The sequence below is a fragment of the Nerophis lumbriciformis genome, linkage group LG23, assembly GCF_033978685.3.
Source record: "Nerophis lumbriciformis linkage group LG23, RoL_Nlum_v2.1, whole genome shotgun sequence".
NCBI classification, from domain to species: Eukaryota; Metazoa; Chordata; class Actinopteri; order Syngnathiformes; family Syngnathidae; genus Nerophis; species Nerophis lumbriciformis.
Genome location: NC_084570.2, coordinates 39,526,661 through 39,551,660, shown reverse-complemented (window position 1 = coordinate 39,551,660; position 25,000 = coordinate 39,526,661). Strand labels below are relative to the sequence as shown.

The following is a 25,000-nucleotide window of genomic DNA, read 5'->3' as shown; positions in this document are numbered from 1 at the left end:
AGCTGTATGTACCTTTCAGCATTAATGGTGCCTTCACAGATGTGTAAGTTACCCATGCCTTGGGCACTAATACACCCCCATACATTACAGATGCTGCCTTTTGTTGTGTTTTTATTTCCCTGCCTTCTCTTTTATTGTGATGTTTCCTCAGCTCATTAGTCTCCAGCGAGGGGCGCACACTAAGGCACACCTGCAACCCATTTCTTCAGAGGAGTATTTAAGCTCGTCACCCACATCTGGGCCTTGCCGGTTATTTTATCCTGTACCTTCCACGTGCATGTGCCTGCTTCGCCGCGTCAGTCCTGGTATGTTGTTTTTCCTTAGTCCTGTAATTCCTAACGTTGTTGTGTTTGTTTCCTAGCCTCCTTGAGGCAACAAGGACTTTACCCTGTGTCTTAGTGTGCACTGGCTTCTCCCCCTGCCGACCACTGAGGAACCTGTTTTCATTTAAGTATTCATGGTGTGCACTTCTGCCCCCATCGCTTTTTGTTACACTTTTTGGACTCATTAAATGTTTTCCCTTTTTGTTATTCAAACTTGCCTCTCGTCTCTGCATCCCGGGGTCACCCCCTTGACCAGTTCGTAACACCTTTTACACTTTGTGCCTATAACAATCCGGATGGTTCTTTTCCTCTTTGTTCCTGAGGACACAACGTCCACAGTTTCCAAAAACAATTTGAAATGTGGACTCGTCAGACCACAGAACACTTTTCCACTTTGCATCAATCCATCTTAGATGAGCTCGGGCCCAGCGAAGCGTTTCTGGGTGTTGTTGATAAATGGCTTTGGCTTTGCATAGTAGAGTTTTAACTTGCACTTACAGATGTAGCGACCAACTGTAGTTACTGACAGTGGTTTTCTGAAGTGTTCCTGAGCCCATGTGGTGATATCCTTTACACACTGATGTGGCTTTTTGATGCAGTACCGCCTGAGGGATCCAAGGTGCGTATTATCATGGCTTACGTGCAGTGATTTCTCCAGATTTTCTGAACCCTTTGATGATATTACGGAGCGTAGATGGTGAAATCCCTAAATTCCTTGCAATAACTGGTTGAGAAATGTTGTTTGCTCAGGCATTTGTTGACAAAGTGGTGACCCTCGCCCCGTCCTTGTTTGTGAATGACTGAGCAGTTCATGGAAGCTGCTTTTATACCCAATCATGGCACCCACCTGTTCCCAATTAGCCTGTACCTCTGTGGGATGTTCCAAATAAGTCTTTGATGAGCATTCCTCAACTTTCTCACTCTTTTTTTGCCACTTGTGCCAGCTTTTTTGAAACATGTTGCAGGCATCAAATTCCAAATTAGCTAATATTTGCAAAAAATAACAAAGTTTCTCATTGTGAACATGAAATATCTTGTCTTTGCAGTCTATTCAATTGAATATAAGTTGAAAAGGATTTGCAAATCATTGTATTCTCTTTTTATTTACCATTTACACAACGTGACAACTTCACTGCTTTTGAGGTTTGTACATACAGTAGTATCGTACATACAGTAGTAATGTTGATACAACTGTATTGTGGATACAGTGGTATTGTAGATACAGTAGTACTGTAGATACAGTAGAATTGTAGATACAGTAGTATTGCAGTTCCGGCAGTATTGCAGATACGGCAGTATTGTAGATAAAGCAGTATTGTAGATATATTAGTACTGTAGATACAGTAGTCTTGTAGATACAACTGTATTGTAGATTCAGTAGTATTGTAGATAGTGGTATTTTACATACAGTAGTACTGTAGATACAGTAGTATTGTAGATGCAACTGTATTGTAGATACAGTGGTATGGTATATACAGTAGTATTGCAAATACGGTACCATTGTAGGTACAGCAGTATTGTAGATACAGTAGTATTGTAGATATTGCGGTATTGCACAAACCCCGTTTCCATATGAGTTGGGAAATTGTGTTAGATGTAAATATAAACGGAATACAATGATTTGCAAATCCTTTTCAACCCATATTCAATTGAATGCACTACAAGACAAGATATTTGATGTTCAAACTCATAAACTTTTTTTTTTTTTTGCAAATAATAATTAACTTAGAATTTCATGGCTGCAACACGTGCCAAAGTAGTTGGGAAAGGGCATGTTCACCAGTGTATTACATCACCTTTCCTTTTAACAACACTCAGTAAACATTTGGGAACTGAGAAGACACATTTTTTAAGCTTCTCAGGTGGAATTCTTTCCCATTCTTGCTTGATGTACAGCTTAAGTTGTTCAACAGTCCGGGGTCTTCGTATTTTAGGCTTCATAATGCGCCACACATTTTCAATGGGAGACAGGTCTGGACTACAGGCAGGCCAGTCTAGTACCCGTACTCTTTTACTATGAAGCCACGTTGATGTAACACGTGGCTTGGCATTGTATTGCTGAAATAAGCAGGGGCGTCCATGGTAACGTTGCTTGGATGGCAACATATGTTGCTCCAAAACCTGTATGTACCTTTCAGCATTAATGGCGCCTTCACAGATGTGTAAGTTACCCATGTCTTGGGCACTAATACACCCCCATACCATCACAGATGCTGGCTTTTCAACTTGGCGCCTATAAAAATCCGGACGGTTCTTTTCCTCTTTGGTCCGGAGGACACGACGTCCGCCGTTTCCAAAAACAATTTGAAATGTGGACTCGTCAGACCACAGAACACTTTTTCACTTTGTATCAGTCCATCTTAGCGTTTCTGGGTGTTGTTGATAAATGGTTTTCGCCTTGCATAGGAGTTTTAACTTGCACTAACAGATGTGGCGACCAACTGTAGTTACTGACAGTGGGTTTCTGAAGTGTTCCTGGGCCCATGTGGTGATATCCTTTAAACACTGATGTCGCTTGTTGATGCAGTACAGCCTGAGGGATCGAAGGTCACGGGCTTAGCTGCTTACGTGCAGTGATTTCTCCAGATTCTCTGAACCCTTTGATGATATTACGGACCGTAGATGGTGAAATCCCTTAATTCCTTGCAATAGCTGGTTGAGAAAGGTTTTTCTTAAACTGTTCAACAATTTGCTCACGCATTTGTTGACAAAGTGGTGACCCTCGCCCCATCCTTGTTTGTGAATGACTGAGCATTTCATGGAATCTACGTTTATACCCAATCATGGCACCCACCTGTTCCCAATTAGCCTGCACACCTGTGGGATGTTCCAAATAAGTGTTTGCTGAGCATTCCTCAACTTTATCAGTATTTATTGCCACCTTTTCCAACTTCTTTGTCACGTGTTGCTGGCATCAAATCCTAAAGTTAATGACTATTTGCAAAAAAAAAAATGTTTATCAGTTTGAACATCAAATATGTTGTCTTTGTAGCATATTCAACTGAATATGGGTTGAAAATGATTTGCAAATCATTGTATTCCGTTTATATTTACATCTAACACAATTTCCCAACTCATATGGAAACGGGGTTTGTACATACAGTAGCATTATAGATACAGTAGTATTGTACATACATTGTTAATGTAGATATAGTGTTGTAGATACAGTAGTATTGTGCATACAACTGTATTGTAGATACAGTAGTATTGTAGATACATTAGTATTGTAGATACAGCAGTATTGCAGATACAGTAGTATTTTAGATTCAGCAGTTCTGTAGATACAATAGAATTGTACATACAGTAGTATTGTAGATACAGTAGTATTGTAGATACAACTGTGTTGTAGATACAGTAGTATTGTACATACTGCAGTATTGTAGATATAGTATTGTAAATACAACTGTACTGTAGATACAGTAGTATTGTAGATACAGCAGTTCTGTAGATACAGTAGTATTGTAGATACAACTGTATTGTAGATACAGTAGTATTGTAGATACAGCAGTTCTGTAGATACAGTAGTATTGTAGATATAGCAGTTCTATAGATACAGTAGTATTGTACATACAGTAGTATTGTAGATACAGTAGTATTGTAGATACAACTGTATTGTAGATAGAGTAGTATTGTAGCTACAGTAGTATTGTAGCTACAGTAGTATTGTAGATACAGTATTGCAGTTTCAAAGTTATCACAATAACACCGTGGCCCTGCGATGAGGTGGCGACTTGTCCAGGGTGTACACCGCCTTCCGCCCGATTGTAGCTGAGATAGGCTCCAGCGCCCCCCGCGACCCCAAAGGGAATAAGCGGTAGAAAATGGATGGATGGATGGACAATAACACCGTGACGAGTCAAACAATAACCTGGTGAGTGTAGTTTTATTCTGGCACTTTTGCATTGACGGCTGTAAAAACCAACATGAGGTGACACTTTGTCTTGTTTATTTACATGTACACAATTATTAATACCCTGATATTTGATCCCCACTTTGGAGGAGAAACATGTTATTTCTCAGTATCTAAGTGGAAATACACAGCACAAATATGAATGGACACATATGTATGTATATATATATATATATATATATATATATATATATATATATATATATATATATATATATATATATCATAAAACTGTACTTTATATCTAACGCATGATTCTGATGTCCAGTAATAATATTTGAGTTAGAAAACATTGGGTACAGTGAAAGTCTGTGATTAAGTGTACACTTGCTACATCTAGTGGTGAAACAATAGTACTGCAGATCTTTTTGTGTAAAAGTACATATAGTTGAAGAGTCAAGTGTGTATTTACAAAAGTACAAACATGGTACCTGTCTGCTGATTGGCCGGGAGAGACCACATGACTGTGAGGGCGTCCATTTTGGCTGTGTTGTACTCCCGCAGTCGTGTTCATGACAAAGTGGATGTTAACATGGCGACGTCAGAAGCAACCATGGCAACGGGAGCTTCAACCGGCCGAGCGGGGACATTTTTGTTGACCTTTATGGGGACCCAGACGTTGGAGGCGCAGTGCTCGCTAAGATACTCGCCTCCTTTCTCCTCGTAGTCCTGCCGGCTGGTCCAGCCCTCCCCCCCACCACCAGGGGGGTGCTCCAGGGCCCAGTCCCTGGCCCCCAGCCAGGCGTCCAGGGCCGGCCGTGTCGCCATGGTTACCTGGGACAGGACAGAGACAAATACTGTCAACTACTGGTTGATGGAAGCTAAAAAGCTAGCATGCTAATGTTAGCATGTTATAATGGGAACAGTTAGCATACTTGCAAGATGGAGACAATTCTCAAAATCCTTGAATTCTGGGGTTTGTACCTTAAAGTGCGACTGAAAGGGTCTGATAGAGTTTGTACCTTAAAGTGTGACTGAAAGGGTCTGATAGTAGAGTTTGTACCCTAAAGTGTGACTGAAAGGGTCTGATAGTAGAGTTTGTACCTTACAGTGCGACTGAAAGGGTCCGACAGTTGAGTTTGTACCTTAAAGTGTGACTGAAAGGGTCTGATAGTAGAGTTTGTACCTTAAAGTGTGACTGAAAGGGTCTGATAGTAGAGTTTGTACCTTAAAGTGCGACTGAAAGGGTCTGATAGTAGAGTTTGTACCTTAAAGTACGACTGAAAGGGTCTGATAGTAGAGTTTGTACCTGATAGTAGAGTTTGTACCTTAAAGTGCGACTGAAAGGGTCTGATAGTAAAGTTTGTACCTTAAAGTGCGACTGAAAGGGTCTGATAGTAGAGTTTGCACCTTAAAGTGTGACTGAAAGGGTCTGGTAGTAGAGTTTGTACCTTACAGTGCGACTGAACGGGTCTGACAGTAGAGTTTGTACCTTAAAGTGTGACTAAGAGGGTCTGATAGTAGAGTGTGTACCTTAAAGTGCGACTGAAAGGGTCTGATAGCCAGCAGCTCTCTCTCCATCCTCTCCTTCATGCCAGGATACTGCATGTTGCCTCCAGTTAAGAAGACGTTGCTCACCAGCGCCTCCTGCTGCTCTGGAGTGTACCTGAACACAGCGTTTGAATGGGACCTAGTGTTTGGGTGCTTTCGGCCATGTTTGTTTACCTGGCCAGCAAGTACTGCAGCGTCTCCATCAGGCCCATCTGGTCCTCCCCGGTCAGCGAGGGCTGGAAGAGGATCTCAGGGCAGCGCAGACGCTCGGTGCCCACAAACAGTTGGTGGTATTCGGCCATGTTGAAGGCCGGCTGCAGCAGGTGTGATGGAGGAAGGAAATACACCAACAATAGGAAATAGTCATAGTAATACAACTCAATACAAGAAAACTAATCTTCAACCCCAAGGTAAATAAACAATAATAAATATATTAGAATTCAACCCAACATAAAATAAAAGGACAAACTTATTAGATGAAAATTTTGCCAAACATGTTTTGTTTTTTTTCTCATTTCTTGACTGATGTATTTATGTTCCATAAAATAAACATTACAATTCAATCAACAAATAAATACAAGTAAAATATAACTTATATTATTGTTCAATGAAAAAGTCATTACATTTCTAAAAAAAAAAAAAAAATGTTATAGTACTTTTGTTCAAATGTGTATTAGTTTTAAATCTAAAAATGTGTATATATGTATGTATATATATATATGAATAAATGTTTATATGTGTATATATATTTATTGATATATTTACATACATATATATAAATTATATATAATATATTTATAAATATAAATATAAGTATAATATATATAAATGTATATGTATCAATTTTATATATATATATATATATATATATATATATTTATTTATTTTTTTTTATTTTTTTTTTTTACACATTTAAATACAAATACTGATATCAATAAAAATAAGTATGATAAACATTCAATATACATATATACAGTATACATATACATATATATATACATATATACATATATATATTACACCTATAAATAAAAATATCGATATCAATAAAATAAGTATGATAAACATTCAATATACATATAAACAGTATATATATACATACATATACATATATATGTATGTATATACATATATACATACATACATATATATACATACATACATACATATATATATGTGTGTATATATATGTATATATACACATACATATACATATACTGTATATGTATACGAACATATACATATATATGTATATGTATGTATACGTATGCATATATATATGTATATATACTGTATATACCTGTATATATATGTACACATATATATACAGGTGTAGACGGCTGCGTTGACCCTGGATCTCAGGAAACAGAGTGGACCGACACTAGCTGGACTGCTGCTGAGTGGTCCAAAGTCATGTTTTCTGACGAAAGCAAATTTTGCATTTCCTTTGGAAATCGAGGTCCCAGAGTCTGGAGGAAGACAGGAGAGGCACAAGATCCACGTTGCCTGAAGTCTAGTGTAAAGTTTCCACCATCAGTGATGGTTTGGGGTGCCATGTCATCTGCTGGTGTCGGTCCACTCTGTTTCCTGAGATCCAGGGTCAACGCAGCCGTCTACCAGCAAGTTTTAGAGCACTTCATGCTTCCTGCTGCTGACCTGCTCTATGGAGATGGAGATTTCAAGTTCCAACAGGACTTGGCGCCTGCACACAGCGCAAAATCTACCCGTGCCTGGTTTACGGACCACGGTATTTCTGTTCTAAATTGGCCCGCCAACTCCCCTGACCTTAGCCCCATAGAAAATCTGTGGGGTATTGTGAAAAGGAAGATGCAGAATGCCAGACCCAAAAACGCAGAAGAGTTGAAGGCCACTATCAGAGCAACCTGGGCTCTCATAACACCTGAGCAGTGCCAGAAACTCATCGACTCCATGCCACGCCGCATTAACGCAGTAATTGAGGCAAAAGGAGCTCCAACCAAGTATTGAGTATTGTACATGCTCATATTTTTCATTTTCATACTTTTCAGTTGGCCAACATTTCTAAAAATCCCTTTTTTGTATTAGCCTTAAGTAATATTCTAATTTTGTGACACACGGAATTTTGGATTTTCATTTGTTGCCACTTCAAATCATCAAAATTAAATGAAATAAACATTTGAATGCATCAGTCTGTGTGCAATGAATAAATATAATGTACAAGTTACACCTTTTGAATGCAATTACTGAAATAAATCAAGTTTTTCAAAATATTCTAATTTACTGGCTTTTACCTGTATATTTACACACACACATATATACACACACACACACACACACACACATATATATATATATATATATATATATATATATATATATATATATATATATATATATATATGTATGTATGTATGTATGTGTGGGAAAAAAATCACAAGACTACTTCATCTCTACAGGCCTGTTTCATGAGGGGTTCCCTCAATCATCAGGAGATTTTAATAGAAGCATTCACATACCATGGTTTATATAGGGCACAGAACGGGTAGGTACAGGCAGGCGTAGGGGCGTGGTGATTGGCTCATGTGTTACCTAGGAGGTGATTCCGTCTTCAACAAAGGCCGCAACTGCCGCAAGAAACCTGACTGCCCTCTCAATGGGGGGTGCTTACAAACATCAGTCGTTTACCAATCAAAGGTAACACGCAAAGACATTAACACATCTGACACGTATGTAGGATTAACCGAGGGAGAGTTCAAAGCCAGATGGAACAATCACAAGGCTTCTTTCAGGAACCAAAGCCTGCGGAATACTACAGAACTCATCAAGCACATTTGGAACATCAAAGACAATAATGTTGAATATTCAATAACATGGCAAATTATTGCATCCAGCACACCTTACAACAGTGGTAATAAAAGATGCAACCTATGCTTAAAAGAGAAACTGTTTATTATATACCGCCCAGACCTGTCATCCCTCAACAAGCGCAGCGAAATTGTATCAGCATGCCGTCACAGACGGAAACACCTCCTAGGTAACACATGAGCCAATCACCACGCCCCTACGCCTGCCTGTACCTACGTTCTGTGCCCTATATAAACCATGGTATGTGAATGCTTCTATTAAAATCTCCTGATGATTGAGGGAACCCCTCATGAAACAGCCCTGTAGAGATGAAGTAGTCTTGTGATTTTTTCCCACACATACATATATTGCGCTCTACCACGGTATCGAGCACTATTTTTTGGATAATCTAATTAAGACATATATATATATGTATATATATATATATATATATATATATATATATATATATATATATATATATATATATATATATATATATATATATATATATATATATGTGTGTGTGTGTAATATATAGGAAGATTATTTCTGCAAATGAAAATTTCTACCTGCAGCACATGAGCAGCTTTCTCGGGCAGTGTGTCCTCAGGGAAGTCTGCGTACATGTTGTCACCCTCCTCCAGCTCAGACGCCTGACAGGAAGTAGAAAGCCCCTCAGGTCACATGACTGGCCTGAGGATATACTGGCCTACCTCGATCTTTGGCTCTGCCGTGTCGCTGTGCAGCAGCTTGTGTCTGCTCTGCTCCACCGCCTGCTGGAGCTTGTTGATGTAGGACTGCAGTTCCTCGGCCGAGTCCATGTTGAGTTCCTGCAGACTCTTGTGGAACTGGTCCAGCAGGCCGTCCTCCAGCAGCTCCTGCACACACCTTGATGACTATTCATTTGAAACTGATCTCTAGAATCTCACCTGCACCGCCATCAGTCTGTCCAGCCTCTCCTGGTCCTGCTGCAGCTTCTCTCCACGCCGCCGAGCGTTAATCTCCTGAAGGCGCCTCAGCTGCTGGGCCCGCCTCTCCTGCCTCTCCTCGGCACTCACGCAGCCGCCAGGGAGCTTGCCCGAGAAGGGGAGCTGCATCCTGTGGACCTCACGCTCGTAGAACTCCGGGCTGCGCCACTTTTCTAGTTCTGACACAAGGAAACAACAAGACTTGGACACGCTCTACATTCCACTTCCACCTATTATCGCCCATATTTGGCATTTATCCCCATCATTATCTTTTTTTTTTTTTTAATAACTACATCAGCAGATACTATATATATATACAGTATATATATATATATATATATATATATATATATATATATATATATATATATATATATATATATATATACATATATACATACACATATACACACAATCATATATACAGTACATATATATATACACACAATCATATAATAACATATGTCGTTGTGGATGTCGTTGTGGCTTGTGCAGCCCTTTGAGACACTTGTGATTTAGGGCTATATAAATAAACATTGATTGATTGATTGATTAATATACATATATATATACACACAATCATATAAACAGTACACATATATACGTACATACATACATAGACACAATCATATATACAGTACATATACATATACACACAATCATATATACAGTACACACACATACATACATACATAGACACATATATATATATATATATATATATATATATATACACACACACATATATACATACCCATACATACATATACATATACATATATATATATACACACACACATATATATATATATATATATATATATATATATATATATATATATATATATATATATATATATATATATATATATATATATATATATATATACATACACACTATATTGCCAAAAGTATTTGGTCACCTGCCTTTACACACATATGAACCTGAAGTGCCATCCCATGGAATTGTCCAAAATGTTTTGGTATCCTGGAGCATTCAAATTTTCTTTCACTGGAACTAAGGGGCCAAGCCCAACTCCTGAAAAACAACCTCACACCATAATTCCTCCTCCACCAAATGTCACACTCGGCACAATGCAGTCCGAAATGTAGCGTTCTCCTGGCAACCTCCAAACCCAGACTGGTACATCAGATTGCCAGATGGAAAAGCGTGATTCATCAGTCCAGAGAAGGCATCTCCACTGCTCTAGAGTCCAGTGGCGACGGGCTTTACACCACTGCATCCCACGCTTTGCATTGAACTTGGTGATGTATGGCTTAGATGCAGCTGCTCGGCCATATGAAACCCATTCCATGAAGCTCTCTGCGTACTGTACGTGGGCTAATTGGAAGGTCACATGAAGTTTGGAGGTCTGTAGCAACTGACTGTGCAGAAAGTCTTTGCACTATGCGCTTCAGCATCCGCTGACCCCTCTCTGTCAGTTTACGTGGCCTACCACTTGGTGGCTGACTTGCTGTTGTTCGCAAACTCTTCCCTTTTCTTATAATAAAGTTGACTTTGGAATATTTAGGAGTGAGGAAATTTCACGACTGGATTTGTTGCAGAGGTAGCATCCTATAACAGTTCCACGCTGGAAATCACTGAGAGCAGCCCATTCTTTCATAAATATTTGTAGAAACAGTCTCCACACCTAAGTGCTTGATTTTATACACCAGGCCAAGTGATTAGGACACCTGATTCTTTTCATTTGGATGGGTGGCCAAATACTTTTGGCAATATAGTGATATTTATATATATATATATATATATATATATATATATATATATATATATATATATATATATATACACTGTATATATATATATATATATATATATATATATATATATATATATATATATATATACACTGTGTATATATATATATATATATATATATATATACACATATAATCATATATATATATATATATATACGCATATATATATATATATATATATACGCATATATATATATATATATACACATACATATATATATACACACATATATATATATACACATATATATATATATATATATATATACACGTACACAGACATATATATATATACATATACTTACATACATACATACACACACATATATATATATGTATATATATATATATATATATATATATATATATATATATATATATATATATATATATATATATATATATATATATATATATATATATATATATATATATATATCAGTGACGTGCAGTCACTAGAGGCAGGTGAGGCGGGGCCTCACCTGCCATCATGGAAAGAAAAAAAATGTAAAAAGAAAAAAAATTAATTAAATTGTTATATGTATCCAGTGATTATACTATAAAGTTATTTTCAATTTAACTTCACCAGTTTTAGATTATTTTTATTTAAAATCGCTGAATTTTCACATTTGCCGTTCAAATACTGAGAAGAGACGGTACGGTGAACAGCAGCCAGTTGAGGCACGTCACTCAGTGCCTCAACATGGATTCCGGACTCGGCTAACTGCTGGCCTGCTGTGCAGTGAGACTGTATTGCTATATGAATTATATTATACATTTCCATAGTTTAGTTAGCTGAGGTATATAATGTACAGTGAATTTTGTCAACAACTGTATGTGTGTAACGTATTTCTTGTGCTGAGCGATCATAAAACGACTGCAAAAGACGCACTGGCTGAGGCTCCAGTAATCCCGCCTCCTGCACCCCCGCCGTAGAATTGTTATATCAACTAAAGCCCACACTTAAACTTTCCACGTGCAAGATTGAATCTATTTTAAAAAGTTATTTCATAAGAAGCCAAAAAGTGCAAAAACAATAATGTTCGTGTTGGAGGAGTTGTGAATGACTGCAGAGCCACAACATTAGGTACATCTGCAGACTGCAGGTGTATCTAATTCACAACTCCTCCAACACGAACATTATTGTTTTTGCACTTTTTGGCTTCTTATTAAATAACTTTTGTAACCTATTTTCATGGGCTTTCCTCTTTGTGATGTTAAGTTCCTGTTATGCGCTGTTATACAGTATATGCCTTGAGCTCTTATTTTGAAAGCGGAAGTGATGACACGGAGTGGAGCGGAAGTTTTTGAAAGAAGGTAAATAAAATGGTCCTCGTGTAAACTGGAGCCTCCGTGTTTGTTATTTTGTAGTTTCATACAGTATAGGCGACATTTATAAACCCTCGGTTACACTTTTTTAAATAGATTCAATCTTGCACGTGGAAAGTTTAAGTGAGGGCTTTAGTTGCGGCGCATGGACTTAATTTACAAGTAAGGTAAGACCATAATAACGTTTTTTTTACTAAATGTGTTTTTTTGTGTGCTACAGTTTGTATGTGTAAAGTTAAAGTTAAGTTAAAGTACCAAAGATTGTCACACACACACTAGGTGTAATGAAATTTGTCGTCTGTATTTGACCCATCCCCTTATTCACCCCCTGGGAGGTGAGGGGAGCAGTGTGCAGCAGCGGCGCCGCGTCCGGGAATCATTTTTGGTGATTTAACCCCCAATTCCAACCCTTGATGCTGAGTGCCAAGCAGGGAAGAATGCTGGTATGAGCTTTTAAACATAACCTGTTAACTGCTGCCAATCAAATGGTGAATAAGATACTCTTTAGGGTTCATATGTTTGTAAATCTGACTGTGATGAAGTCAGTGCCTCACCAGCCATGAACCTCACCGCACGTCACTGATATATATATATATATATATATATATATATATATATATATATATATATATATATATATATATATATTTATACATATACATACTGTAATGCAACTAAAAACATGAAAATGTCATACATTCTGGATTCATTACACATCAACTGAAATATTGCAAGCCTTTTATTATCTTAATATTGCTGATTATGGCATACAGCTTAAGAAAACTCAAAAATCCCATGTCAAAAAATTTGATTATTTCCTCAGACCAAGTAAAAAAAAAAGATTTATAACAGCAAAACAAAATCAAACATTTGAAAATGTCAATTAATGCACTCAGTACTTGGTTGGGAATCCTTTTGCACGGATTACTGCATCAGTGCGGCGTGGCATGGAGGCAATCAGCCTGTGGCATTGCTGAGGTGTTATGGATGCCCAGGATGCTTCAATAGCGGCCTTTAGCTCATTTGCATTATTGGGTCTGGTGTCTTACAGCTTCTTCTTCACAATACCCCACAAATTCTCTATGGGGTTCAGGTCAGGGGAGTTGGCAGGCCAATCGAGGACAGTAATGCCATGGTCAGTACACCAGTTACTGGTGGTTTTGGCACCGTGGGCAGGTGCCAAAACATGCTGGAAAATGAAATCATCATCTCCATAGAGCTTTTCAACAGATGGAAGCATGTAGCCGTATTCCCATGGTCAAGCAACTCCTGAACTCAAGACAACGGAAGAAGCGTCTGATTTGGGCTATGGAAAAGAAGAACTGGACAGTTGCAGAGTGGTCCAGAATCCTGTTTTCATAGCCCAAGTCAGACGCTTCTAGAGATTTTAGAGCACTACATACATACATAAAAGGCTTGCAATATTTCAATTGATGTGTAATGAATCCAGAATGTATGACATTTTCTTGTTTTTAGTTGCATTACAGATAATAAAGGACTTTATCACAATATTCTCATTTTCTGAGACAGTCCTGTATATATATATATATATATACATATATATATATATATATATATATATAATGATTATATTACATCCGGAGATGCTTTCCTCTTCATTCACCTTAGGTGAATGGAGCCTTGGCCAGGGGGACTTGATATCATCAGATGGTATCCAGCGGTCATTGGGTGTTTCGACCCTGAACCATAACACCCTACCGCTGGTGGGCCGGCAGTGGTGGCCAAGTCACTGCCTATCTCCTCCTCCTGGCTTCCAGCTCATCTCGTCTCTCCTGCTCCATAACCAGCAAGAGGCTCTCTCTGCTGCCTCCCCCATCCTGCGAGCTGCTGTCTTTCTCTCCTTCCCTGTTATTCCCAAGGCTGTGAGCATTCTCCATACCGACTGGGCAGGGAATCCTCTGCAGCCGACCTCGACCGGGAACAGCCATGCCTGCCATCATTTTCCCCTGCATTCATTCAAAAGGTCCTGGTATTTGGCACTTTTCCTTTCGAAGGCTTGGTCGCACCCTTCTTCCCATGGGACTGTGAGTTCTATGAGAATGATCTTCTTTGCCTCTTCAGACCACAGCACCACATCCGGTCTTAGGGTTGTCTGGACAACCTGGGGGAACTGCAGCCTTCCTCCCAGGTCTACCTTCATGTCCCAAGAACGGGCCATTTGCAATAGGCTCTTCCTTGATGTTGCTGTGGTTGGTGGCTTTTCTCCCTCCCTCACAAACTGGATTGATCTTGTTCTCCCTTGTGGTTGCCGTTTCTTGCATCTCTGCTGCTCCAGGGTGTTAGCCAGTGTCATGAGCACCTTGTCATGACGCCATCTGTATCTCCCTTGGGTGAGTGCTGTTTTACACCCTGACAGCATGTGCGCCATGGTACCCTTCTGTCCGCAAAGCTTGCATAGTGGATCCTCTCTCATGCCCCATCTGTGCAAGTTTGTTGGAGTCGGGAGTGTGTCATACACTGATCTCAGCAAGAAAGAGATGTGGAATGGTTCCAGCTTACATAGATCTGCCCACGTGATCTTTCTCTTGGGGAGGTCCCATTTGGTCCAGGCTCCCTGGGATGCTAGTTCCACTGCTCTTGATTTCCGACCTTCCTCTTCCAGGTTTCGTACTTCCTCCTGGATCATAGCTCTTCTTTCCCTGGGTTCTGCCTTACTCCACTGTTGGACATGGGAAGTTCCAAGACCTTGTCTTCCTGTGCATGGCGTCCCTATGATGTCACGTAGCCTCAACATGCTCTCAGCTTGTGCAACAGACGTGTCAGCTGCCCACTTGCGTCCTGATCTTGTAGTGACGCCTGTGTGTCTGACTTGTTCGTCCTGGGAGTCTCTGTATGTCATTAAGACTCTGCACTTTGCTACCTTGAATTCCTCCACCACGGATGACAAGGGAAGCTGGAGCTGTCCTGATCTTATGTAGAGGCCTACTGATGTGAAGCTTGGAGGGATTCCCAGCCATTTTCTGAGGTACTTATTGATCTTTCTCTCCACTCCTTCTACGCATGTCATAGGGACGTCATACACCGTCAACAGCCACATGAGTCTTGGTAACAGTCCATATTGGTAGAGCCATATTTTAAATTTACCAGGGAGTCCTGATTTTCCAATTCTCCTCAGCCACTCTTCTGTCTGCTTTTCTGTACTGGTGATGTTGTTCCTGTCAGTAAGTGAGCTGTCAAACCACTTTCCAAGGCACTTCATAGGGTTCTCCTCAATCGATGGAATCACTTCTCCTTGCACTTGCAGCTTGAACCTGTTCGTCAGTTTACCTTTACGGATCACCATGCTCCTTGATTTTTTGGGCTTAAACTTCATTCTGGACCATGTTGCCATGTGGTCCAGAACTGTTGGCACCCATCTCGCCTCCACATGGGTTGTGGTCGTCACGGTGAGATCGTCCATGTAACCTCTTATTGGGGGTTGTCGAATGCCTGATTCCATTGCTGGTCCTCTGGCTTCTTTCCCAGCAGCTGTTATGAGGAGGTTCATACCCATGATGAAGAGGATGGGGGAGATTGTGCATCCAGTTACGATTCCCTTTTCCAGGTTTTGCCACTGAGTTGTAAATTTGGCTGTTTTGAACCGTATCTGGATGCCTCCAAAGTAGCTGGTTATCATTCCCTTGATGTGCAGAGGGATGTGGTAATGGTCTAGTGCAGTGTGAATGAGGGTGTGAGGGATTGCTCCGTAGGCGTTAGCCAGATCGAGCCAGACAACAGTCAGGTTGCCTTTGCTTGCTTTGGCCTCCTGGATCATCTGACTGAGAACTCCGGTGTGTTCCAGGCATCCAGAGAAGCCTGGGATTCCACCTTTCTGGATAGAGGTGTCGACATATCCGTTCTCCGTCATGTATAAGGTCATCCTTTTTGCCAGTACAGAAAAGAAGATTTTGCCTTCTACGTTTAGAAGTGATATTGTACGAAATTGATTTATGGTTGACATTTTCTTGTTTTTAGTTGCATTACAGAAAATAAAGGACTTTATCACAATATTCTAATTTTCTGAGACAGTCCTGTGTATATATATATATATATATATATATATATATATATATATATATATATATATATATATATATATATACATATAATTCCGAAATACCCATTGTCATTTCAAACTGTTGCTACGATAGGTTGATTGGCAACACTAAATTGGCCCTAGTGTGTGAATGTTGTCTGTCTATCTGTGTTGGTTTTGGGGATGTATATTGTAGCATCCTGGAAGAGTTACTGCTGCAAGGGGTTCTGGGTATTTGTTCTGTTGTGTTTATGTTTTGTTACGGTGCCGATGTTCTTCCGAAATGTGTTTGTCATTCTTGTTTGGTGTGGGTTCACAGTGTGGCGCATATTTGTAACAGTGTTAAAGTTGTTTATACGGCCATCCTCAGTGTGACCTGTATGGCTGTTGAACAAGTATGCTTTGCATTCACTTGTGTGTGTGAAAAGCCGTAGATATTATGTGAATGGGCCGGGACGCAAAGGCAGTGCCTTTAACGTTTATTGGCGCTCTGTACTTCTCCCTACGTCCGTGTACACAGCGGCGTTTTAAAAAATAATAAATTGTACTTTTTGAAACCGATACCGATAATTTCCGATAATACATTTTAAAGCATTTATTGTTGTGTTTTTAGTGTTTTTCCCTGCTTTCTCCTCTTGTCTACACCTGTGCTTCTAGTGATTTGTCCTCGGCGAGGGGCGGACCTTGATGCACACCTGCTCACAATTAGCACTCCGGTATATAGGCACGTCACAGTCAGCTTGGCCTCGCTGGTTATTGTCTCCTGCACCTCCCACGTGCATGTGCCTGCTTCGTTTCATCAGTCCCGGTATGTTGCCACTCCTTATTCCTGTAATCCCTCACCTCTTTGTGCTTGCTTCCTAGCCACCCCTGAGGTAAAGAGGATTTTTGTGTTGGACTTATTGCTGTGTTCAGTGCGCCCTGGCCTACCTCCCTGCCGACCACTGTGGAACCTGTTTTTGTTAAGGGGGGGGTACTGTTGTGTTTTTAGTGTTTTTCCCTGCTTTCTCCTCTTGTCTACACCTGTGCTTCTAGTGATTTGTCCTCGGCGAGGGGCGGACCTTGATGCACACCTGCTCACAATTAGCACTCCGGTATATAGGCACGTCACAGTCAGCTTGGCCTCGCCGGTTATTGTCTCCTGCACCTCCCACGTGCATGTGCCTGCTTCATTTCATCAGTCCCGGTATGTTGCCACTCCTTATTCCTGTAATCCCTCACCTCTTTGTGCTTGCTTCCTAGCCACCCCTGAGGTAAAGAGGATTTTTGTGTTGGACTTATTGCTGTGTTCAGTGCGCCCTGGCCTACCTCCCTGCCGACCACTGTGGAACCTGTTTTTGTTGATTATTCATGGTGTGCTTTTTTGCCCCATCGCCTTTTGTTGTAATTGTTGGACTTATTAAATATTCCCCTTTTATTATTCAACATTGCCTCTCGTCTCTGCATCCTGGGATCACCGTGATCAAATCCTAACATAATAACCGGCCACATCATGAATCCCGCAGAGACCGAACCGGTCAGAAGAACTCTACGCCAACAGGAAGAACAGTTTAGCCTGCTTGGGGAACGCCAAGACTCTCGCCTAAATGCCCTGGAGACACAACTGGGAAATGTACTCACCGCGCTGCAGGCAATGACTTCTCCCTCGGCCGACCCAGCAGTCCAACTGTGCCATCTTCGTCCCGCAGATAATCCGCTGCCTAACGACATCCCTCCTGCTGCTTGTCCTCCACTCTCCAAGCCCGAGCGATTCTCCGGCGAATCAGGTGACGTGCGATCCTTCCTCACCCAGTGTGAGATTTTTTTTGAACTGCTACCAACATCTTTTTACTCCGAAAGAGCTCGTGTGGCTTTTGTCATGTCCCATATGAGTGGCAGGGCTTCCTCCTGGGCCACCGCGGAATGGGGGCGTCAATCTCCCGTGTGTGCTTCATACGCCGCGTTCGCCAAAGCCATGAAGAACATTTTCCAGCGCGAAAGGCCAGGACGTGAGGCAGCTCGGTCATTACTTCGTCTGCAGCAAGGACAGCGGAGCGTCACGGACTTCGCCATCGAATTCCGAAGGCTTGCGGCTGATAGTGGATGGCCCACTTCCGCATTGGTGGACGTCTTTTCCCTCGGTCTGGCTGACCAAGTCCGGAAGCAGATGATCCCGCTTAAAACTCCCGACAACCTTGATGAGCTCGTCGCTCTGGCGGTGGAGATTGAAAATCGCCTTGTTGACTGGGAAAAGGAGAGACTCCGCACTTCAACATATAATGGGAGTGGCCATGGAGCGCGTCAAACTGCATTCGCGCCGATACCCAGTGTCGATACCCCGCCGATATCATACAAAGAGAAGACAATGCAGCTCGGAGGAAATCGTCTTGCTCCAGCTGAGAGAGATCGTCGCCTTCGTCTCCAGCTGTGTTTATATTGCGGCAAGGCTGAGCATCGCATCACCCACTGTCCTCTTCGTCCTGCCCGCCGCCGCATCCAAGCGTCACCTCCTCGCCGCATCCAAGCGTCACCTCCTCACCGTCTCCAAGCGTCACCTCCTCGCCGCATCCAAGCGTCACCTCCTCGCCGCATCCAAGCATCACCTCCTCGCCGCATCCAAGCGTCACCTCCTCGCCGCATCCAAGCGTCACCTCCTCGCCGCATCCAAGCGTCACCTCCTCCAGCGACCGACCCTGCTCCTCTACTGCCATCTACAGGTCAGACATTATCTAGGCTTCAACTCACAGGCATACTTACCTGGGATAAGGACCAGAGATTGGACATTAGGGCGCTCATTGACTCAGGTTCTGATGACAATTTTATTGATGAGTCTGTTGTTAAACATTTTTCTATACCCGTTGCTAAATTACCCAGACCTAGAGTGGTCCGATCCCTCGACGGAGGCCACCTGGCGAGCGTCACCCATCAAACTCAGCCGTTATTTCTCAAATTATCTGGTAACCATTTTGAGTCAATCAATTTTCTTATCATTCCCTCTCGTTCGGCTCCTGTTGTGCTCGGGCTTACCTGGCTAGCAAAACATAATCCCCATATTGACTGGGTCAAGACCACTATCATTAACTGGGGTCTTTTTTGTCATACGCACTGTCTGCGGGCCGCATGCCCTCGCACTGTTCCCACACGCGTCGTAACCCAGGAGGTTATTGATTTATCGGTTGTGCCAACTGCTTACCACAACCTTAAAGAAGTCTTTAGCAAGGACCGCGCGTTGTCGCTACCTCCACACCGTCCCTATGATTGTTGCATTAATCTCCTCCCTGGTGCCACACTCCCTTCATCCCGTCTTTATAACATTTCAAAACATGAAAGAGATGCACTAGAGGAATATATCACCACTTCGCTCGCTTCTGGTCTCATCCGTCCCTCCAACTCTCCTCTAGCCGCCGGTTTTTTCTTTGTGGAAAAGAAAGATAAGACACTCCGTCCCTGCATCGATTACCGAGCCCTAAATAATATTACTGTTAAAAATAAGTATCCTCTTCCGCTTCTCGACTCAGCTTTCAACCCACTACACGCTGCTAGACATTTCACCAAGTTGGACCTCCGCAATGCTTACCACTTAGTCAGAATTAAGCAAGGGGATGAATGGAAAACTGCATTTAACACACCACTAGGACACTTTGAATACCTGGTCATGCCTTTCGGCCTCACCAATGCTCCTGCCGTTTTTCAGGCCCTCATCAATGATGTCCTGCGTGACATGCTCGACCGCTTCGTGGTAGTTTACTTGGATGATATCCTCGTTTTCTCGCCGACCCCTGAACTTCACATTCAGCACGTCCGCTTAGTTCTCCAACGCCTTCTCGAGAATCGTCTGTATGTCAAGGCTGAGAAATGTGTTTTTCATTCCAAGTCTGTTCCTTTTTTGGGTTTTATTGTTGAGAGGGGTCAACTCCGAGCAGATCCAGCGAAGATCCAGGCGGTGGTTGATTGGCCCACACCCACGTCTAGAAAGCACCTCCAAAGGTTTTTAGGTTTCTCAAATTTTTATCGTCGTTTTATCCGTAATTTTAGTAGAGTAGCTGAACCATTAACGAGACTGACTTCCACTAAGCTCCCCTTTTTATGGACCTCAGAGACTCAGTCTGCTTTTGATAAACTCAAGTCTTCGTTCACCTCTGCACCGGTTCTTGTCCACCCTAACATTTCCTCTCAATTTTTTGTCGAGGTTGACGCATCTGACTCCGGCGTGGGGGCTGTTCTCTCCCAGCGCTCCACCTCCGACCAGAGGCTGCACCCCTGTGCCTTCTTCTCACGCCGCCTGACACCAGCAGAACGCAATTATGATATCGGCAATAGAGAGCTACTTGCCGTGGTGTTGGCGCTGCAAGAATGGAGGCACTGGCTGGAGGGCTCGGAGACCCCTTTTGTGGTATTCACAGACCATAAGAATCTGGCCTACATTCGAACTGCTCGACGGCTCAATCCCAGACAAGCAAGGTGGGCATTATTCCTAGCCAGATTCAATTTTACCATGACCTTCCGCCCCGGCTCCCAGAATGGTAAGCCAGACGCCCTGTCGAGGATGCACTCCTGCCCCGAGGAAGAGGTCAAGACCGAGATGATCATTCCGCCATCACAAGTGCTGGGAGCGTTGCAGTGGGACATTGAAGGCCGTGTTAAGGAGGGACTCAAGAACGTCCCCTCTCCTAAGAACTGCCCTCAGGGACTTTTGTTTGTGATCCCAGAGCTCCGTCCAGAAGTGCTGAACTGGTCCCACAGTTCCAAGGTCGCCTGCCACCCAGGCATTACCCGTACCATTTTCCTCCTGTCCCAGCGCTTTTGGTGGCCAACCTTCAGGGCCGACACCAGGGAATTCGTATCCGCCTGTGCCACTTGTGCCCGTAATAAGGCCTCACACCGGGCACCAGCTGGTCTTCTGCGCCCACTCCCCATCCCCTCCCGCCCGTGGTCACATGTGACGTTGGACTTCATCACAGGACTTCCACCATCCAAGGGCAACACTGTGATATTGACTTGCCAAATTGCCCTCTGCACTTGAAACGGCAGAACTGATCGTACACCATGTTTTCCGGCTGCATGGTATCCCGGTGGATGTGGTGTCGGATAGAGGGCCACAATTCTCGTCTGCAGTTTGGAGGGCATTCTGCAAATCATTAGGAGCATCGCCAAGCCTCTCTTCAGGATACCACCCGCAGACAAACGGTCAGACTGAGCGCACCAATCAAGATCTGGAGGCCGCCATCCGCTGCGTCTGTCACCAGCAACCAGCCTCCTGGGCGTTCAATCTACCGTGGATCGAGTATGCCCATAATACACTCATCAGCTCTGCTACAGGCATGTCACCCTTTCACTCTGCCTACGGTTACCAACCTCCCATTTTCCCTTCTCTGGAATCCGAGGTCACTGTCCCTTCTGTGGCTGCCCACCTGCACCGTGCACATCAAGCCTGGCGCAATACCCGGTCTGCACTACTACGCACCTCAGAACGCAACCAGCGCCTCGCTAACCGCCACCGCAGCACAGCACCAGACTACAGGCCCGGTCAGATGGTGTGGTTGTCGTCCCGTGATCTACCTCTCCAAGTGGACTCCAAGAAACTCCAGCCACGATTTATTGGACCCTATCCCATTGAGCGAATCATTAATCCCTCCGCCGTTCATCTACGCCTTCCCGAATCCTTGAGGATACATCCCTCATTCCATGTCTCTCTAATCAAGCCCGTTTCCACCAGTCCCTTGAGTCCTCCAGAGGTGCCTCCTCCACCTCCCAGACTTATTGATGGCCATCCCGCGTTCTCAGTCAAGGCTATTCTCGATGTGAGGAGAAGGGGCAGGGGTTTCCAGTATCTGGTCGACTGGGAGGGCTACGGCCCCGAGGACCGATCATGGGTCCCACGTTCACTTATTCTAGACCCCTCACTGTTAACTACCTTTTATGATCACTTTCCGGAGAAACCAGGTAAGCCGCCAGGTGGCGTCCATTAAGGGGGGGGTACTGTTGTGTTTTTAGTGTTTTTCCCTGCTTTCTCCTCTTGTCTACACCTGTGCTTCTAGTGATTTGTCCTCGGCGAGGGGCGGACCTTGATGCACACCTGCTCACAATTAGCACTCCGGTATATAGGCACGTCACAGTCAGCTTGGCCTCGCCGGTTATTGTCTCCTGCACCTCCCACGTGCATGTGCCTGCTTCGTTTCATCAGTCCCGGTATGTTGCCACTCCTTATTCCTGTAATCCCTCACCTCTTTGTGCTTGCTTCCTAGCCACCCCTGAGGTAAAGAGGATTTTTGTGTTGGACTTATTGCTGTGTTCAGTGCGCCCTGGCCTACCTCCCTGCCGACCACTGTGGAACCTGTTTTTGTTGATTATTCATGGTGTGCTTTTTTGCCCCATCGCCTTTTGTTGTAATTGTTGGACTTATTAAATATTCCCCTTTTATTATTCAACATTGCCTCTCGTCTCTGCATCCTGGGATCACCGTGATCAAATCCTAACATTTATCGGCCGATAATATCGGCAGTCCGATATTATCGGACATCTCTAATATATACATATATATATATATATATATATATATATACATATATATATATATATATATATATATATATATATATATATATATATATATATATATATATACATATTAGAGATATGTAAATGTATATATATATTTGAAACAGTCAACAAATGTTGACCCTGGATCTCAGGAAACAGAGTGGACCGACACCAGCTGGACTGCTGCTGAGTGGTCCAAAGTCATGTTTTCTGACGAAAGCAAATTTTGCATTTCCTTTGGAAATCGAGGTCCCAGAGTCTGGAGGAAGACAGGAGAGGCACAGGATCCACGTTGCCTGAAGTCTAGTGTAAAGTTTTCACCATCAGTGATGGTTTGGGGTGCCATGTCATCTGCTGGTGTCGGTCCACTCTGTTTCCTGAGATCCAGGGTCAACGCAGCCGTCTACCAGCAAGTTTTAGAGCACTTCATGCTTCCTGCTGCTGACCTGCTCTATGGAGATGGAGATTTCAAGTTCCAACAGGACTTGGCGCCTGCACACAGCGCAAAATCTACCCGTGCCTGGTTTACGGACCACGGTATTTCTGTTCTAAATTGGCCCGCCAACTCCCCTGACCTTAGCCCCATAGAAAATCTGTGGGGTATTGTGAAAAGGAAGATGCAGAATGCCAGACCCAAAAACGCAGAAGAGTTGAAGGCCACTATCAGAGCAACCTGGGCTCTCATAACACCTGAGCGGTGCCAGAAACTCATCGACTCCATGCCACGCCGCATTAACGCAGTAATTGAGGCAAAAGGAGCTCCAACCAAGTATTGAGTATTGTACATGCTCATATTTTTCATTTTCATACTTTTCAGTTGGCCAACATTTCTAAAAATCCCTTTTTTGTATTGGCCTTAAGTAATATTCTAATTTTGTGACACACAGAATTTTGGATTTTCATTTGTTGCCACTTCAAATCATCAAAATTAAATGAAATAAACATTTGAATGCATCAGTCTGTGTGCAATGAATAAATATAATGTACAAGTTACACCTTTTGAATGCAATTACTGAAATAAATCAAGTTTTTCAAAATATTCTAATTTACTGGCTTTTACCTATATATATATGTGTGTATATGTGTATATGTGTATATGTGTATGTGTGTATATGTGTATGTGTGTATATGTGTATGTATTTATATATATATCCATCCATCCATCTATTTTCTACCATTTGTCCCGTTCGGGGTCGCGGGGGTGCTGGAGCCTATCTCAGCTACAATCGGGCGGAAGGCGGGGTACACCCTGGACAAGTCGCCACCTCATCACAGGGCCAACACAGATAGACAGACAACATTCACACTCACATTCACACATTAGGGCCAATTTAGTGTTGCCAATCAACCTATCTCCAGGAGCATGTCTTTGGAGGTGGGAGGAAGCCGGAGTACCCGGAGGGAACCCACGCAGTCACGTGGAGAACATGCAAACTCCACACAGAAAGATCCCGAGCGCAGGATCGAACCCAGGACCTTCGTATTGTGAGGCAGACGCACTAACCCCTCTCACACCGTGCTGAGGGGTTTTATATATATATATATATATATATATATATATATATATATATATATATATATATATATATATATATATATATATAAAATATATATAATATATATATATAATATATATATATATATATATATATATATTATATATATAAAATATAATATATGTATATATATATATAATATATATATATATATATATATATATATATATATATATAATATATATATATATATATATATATTATATATATATATATATATATATAATATATGTATATATATATAATATATATATATATAT

At 42.1% G+C, this 25,000-nt stretch overlaps 1 protein-coding gene across 1 annotated transcript in view; it reads right to left on the bottom strand.

The window, feature by feature from the left end:
* Positions 1-3,958: 3,958 nt before the first annotated feature.
* Positions 3,959-25,000, bottom strand: part of actr5 (actin related protein 5) — a 42,368-nt gene continuing 21,326 nt past the window's right edge. Inside the window, exons 4-9 of the mRNA XM_061985559.2 lie at positions 9,480-9,697; positions 9,264-9,428; positions 9,120-9,203; positions 5,899-6,038; positions 5,707-5,839; positions 3,959-5,007 (exon numbers count right to left, since the gene is read on the bottom strand). Coding sequence (XP_061841543.1) covers positions 4,744-5,007; positions 5,707-5,839; positions 5,899-6,038; positions 9,120-9,203; positions 9,264-9,428; positions 9,480-9,697 — 1,004 coding nt within the window. The 3' untranslated portion in view covers positions 3,959-4,743. The remainder of the gene's footprint in view (positions 5,008-5,706; positions 5,840-5,898; positions 6,039-9,119; positions 9,204-9,263; positions 9,429-9,479; positions 9,698-25,000) is intronic.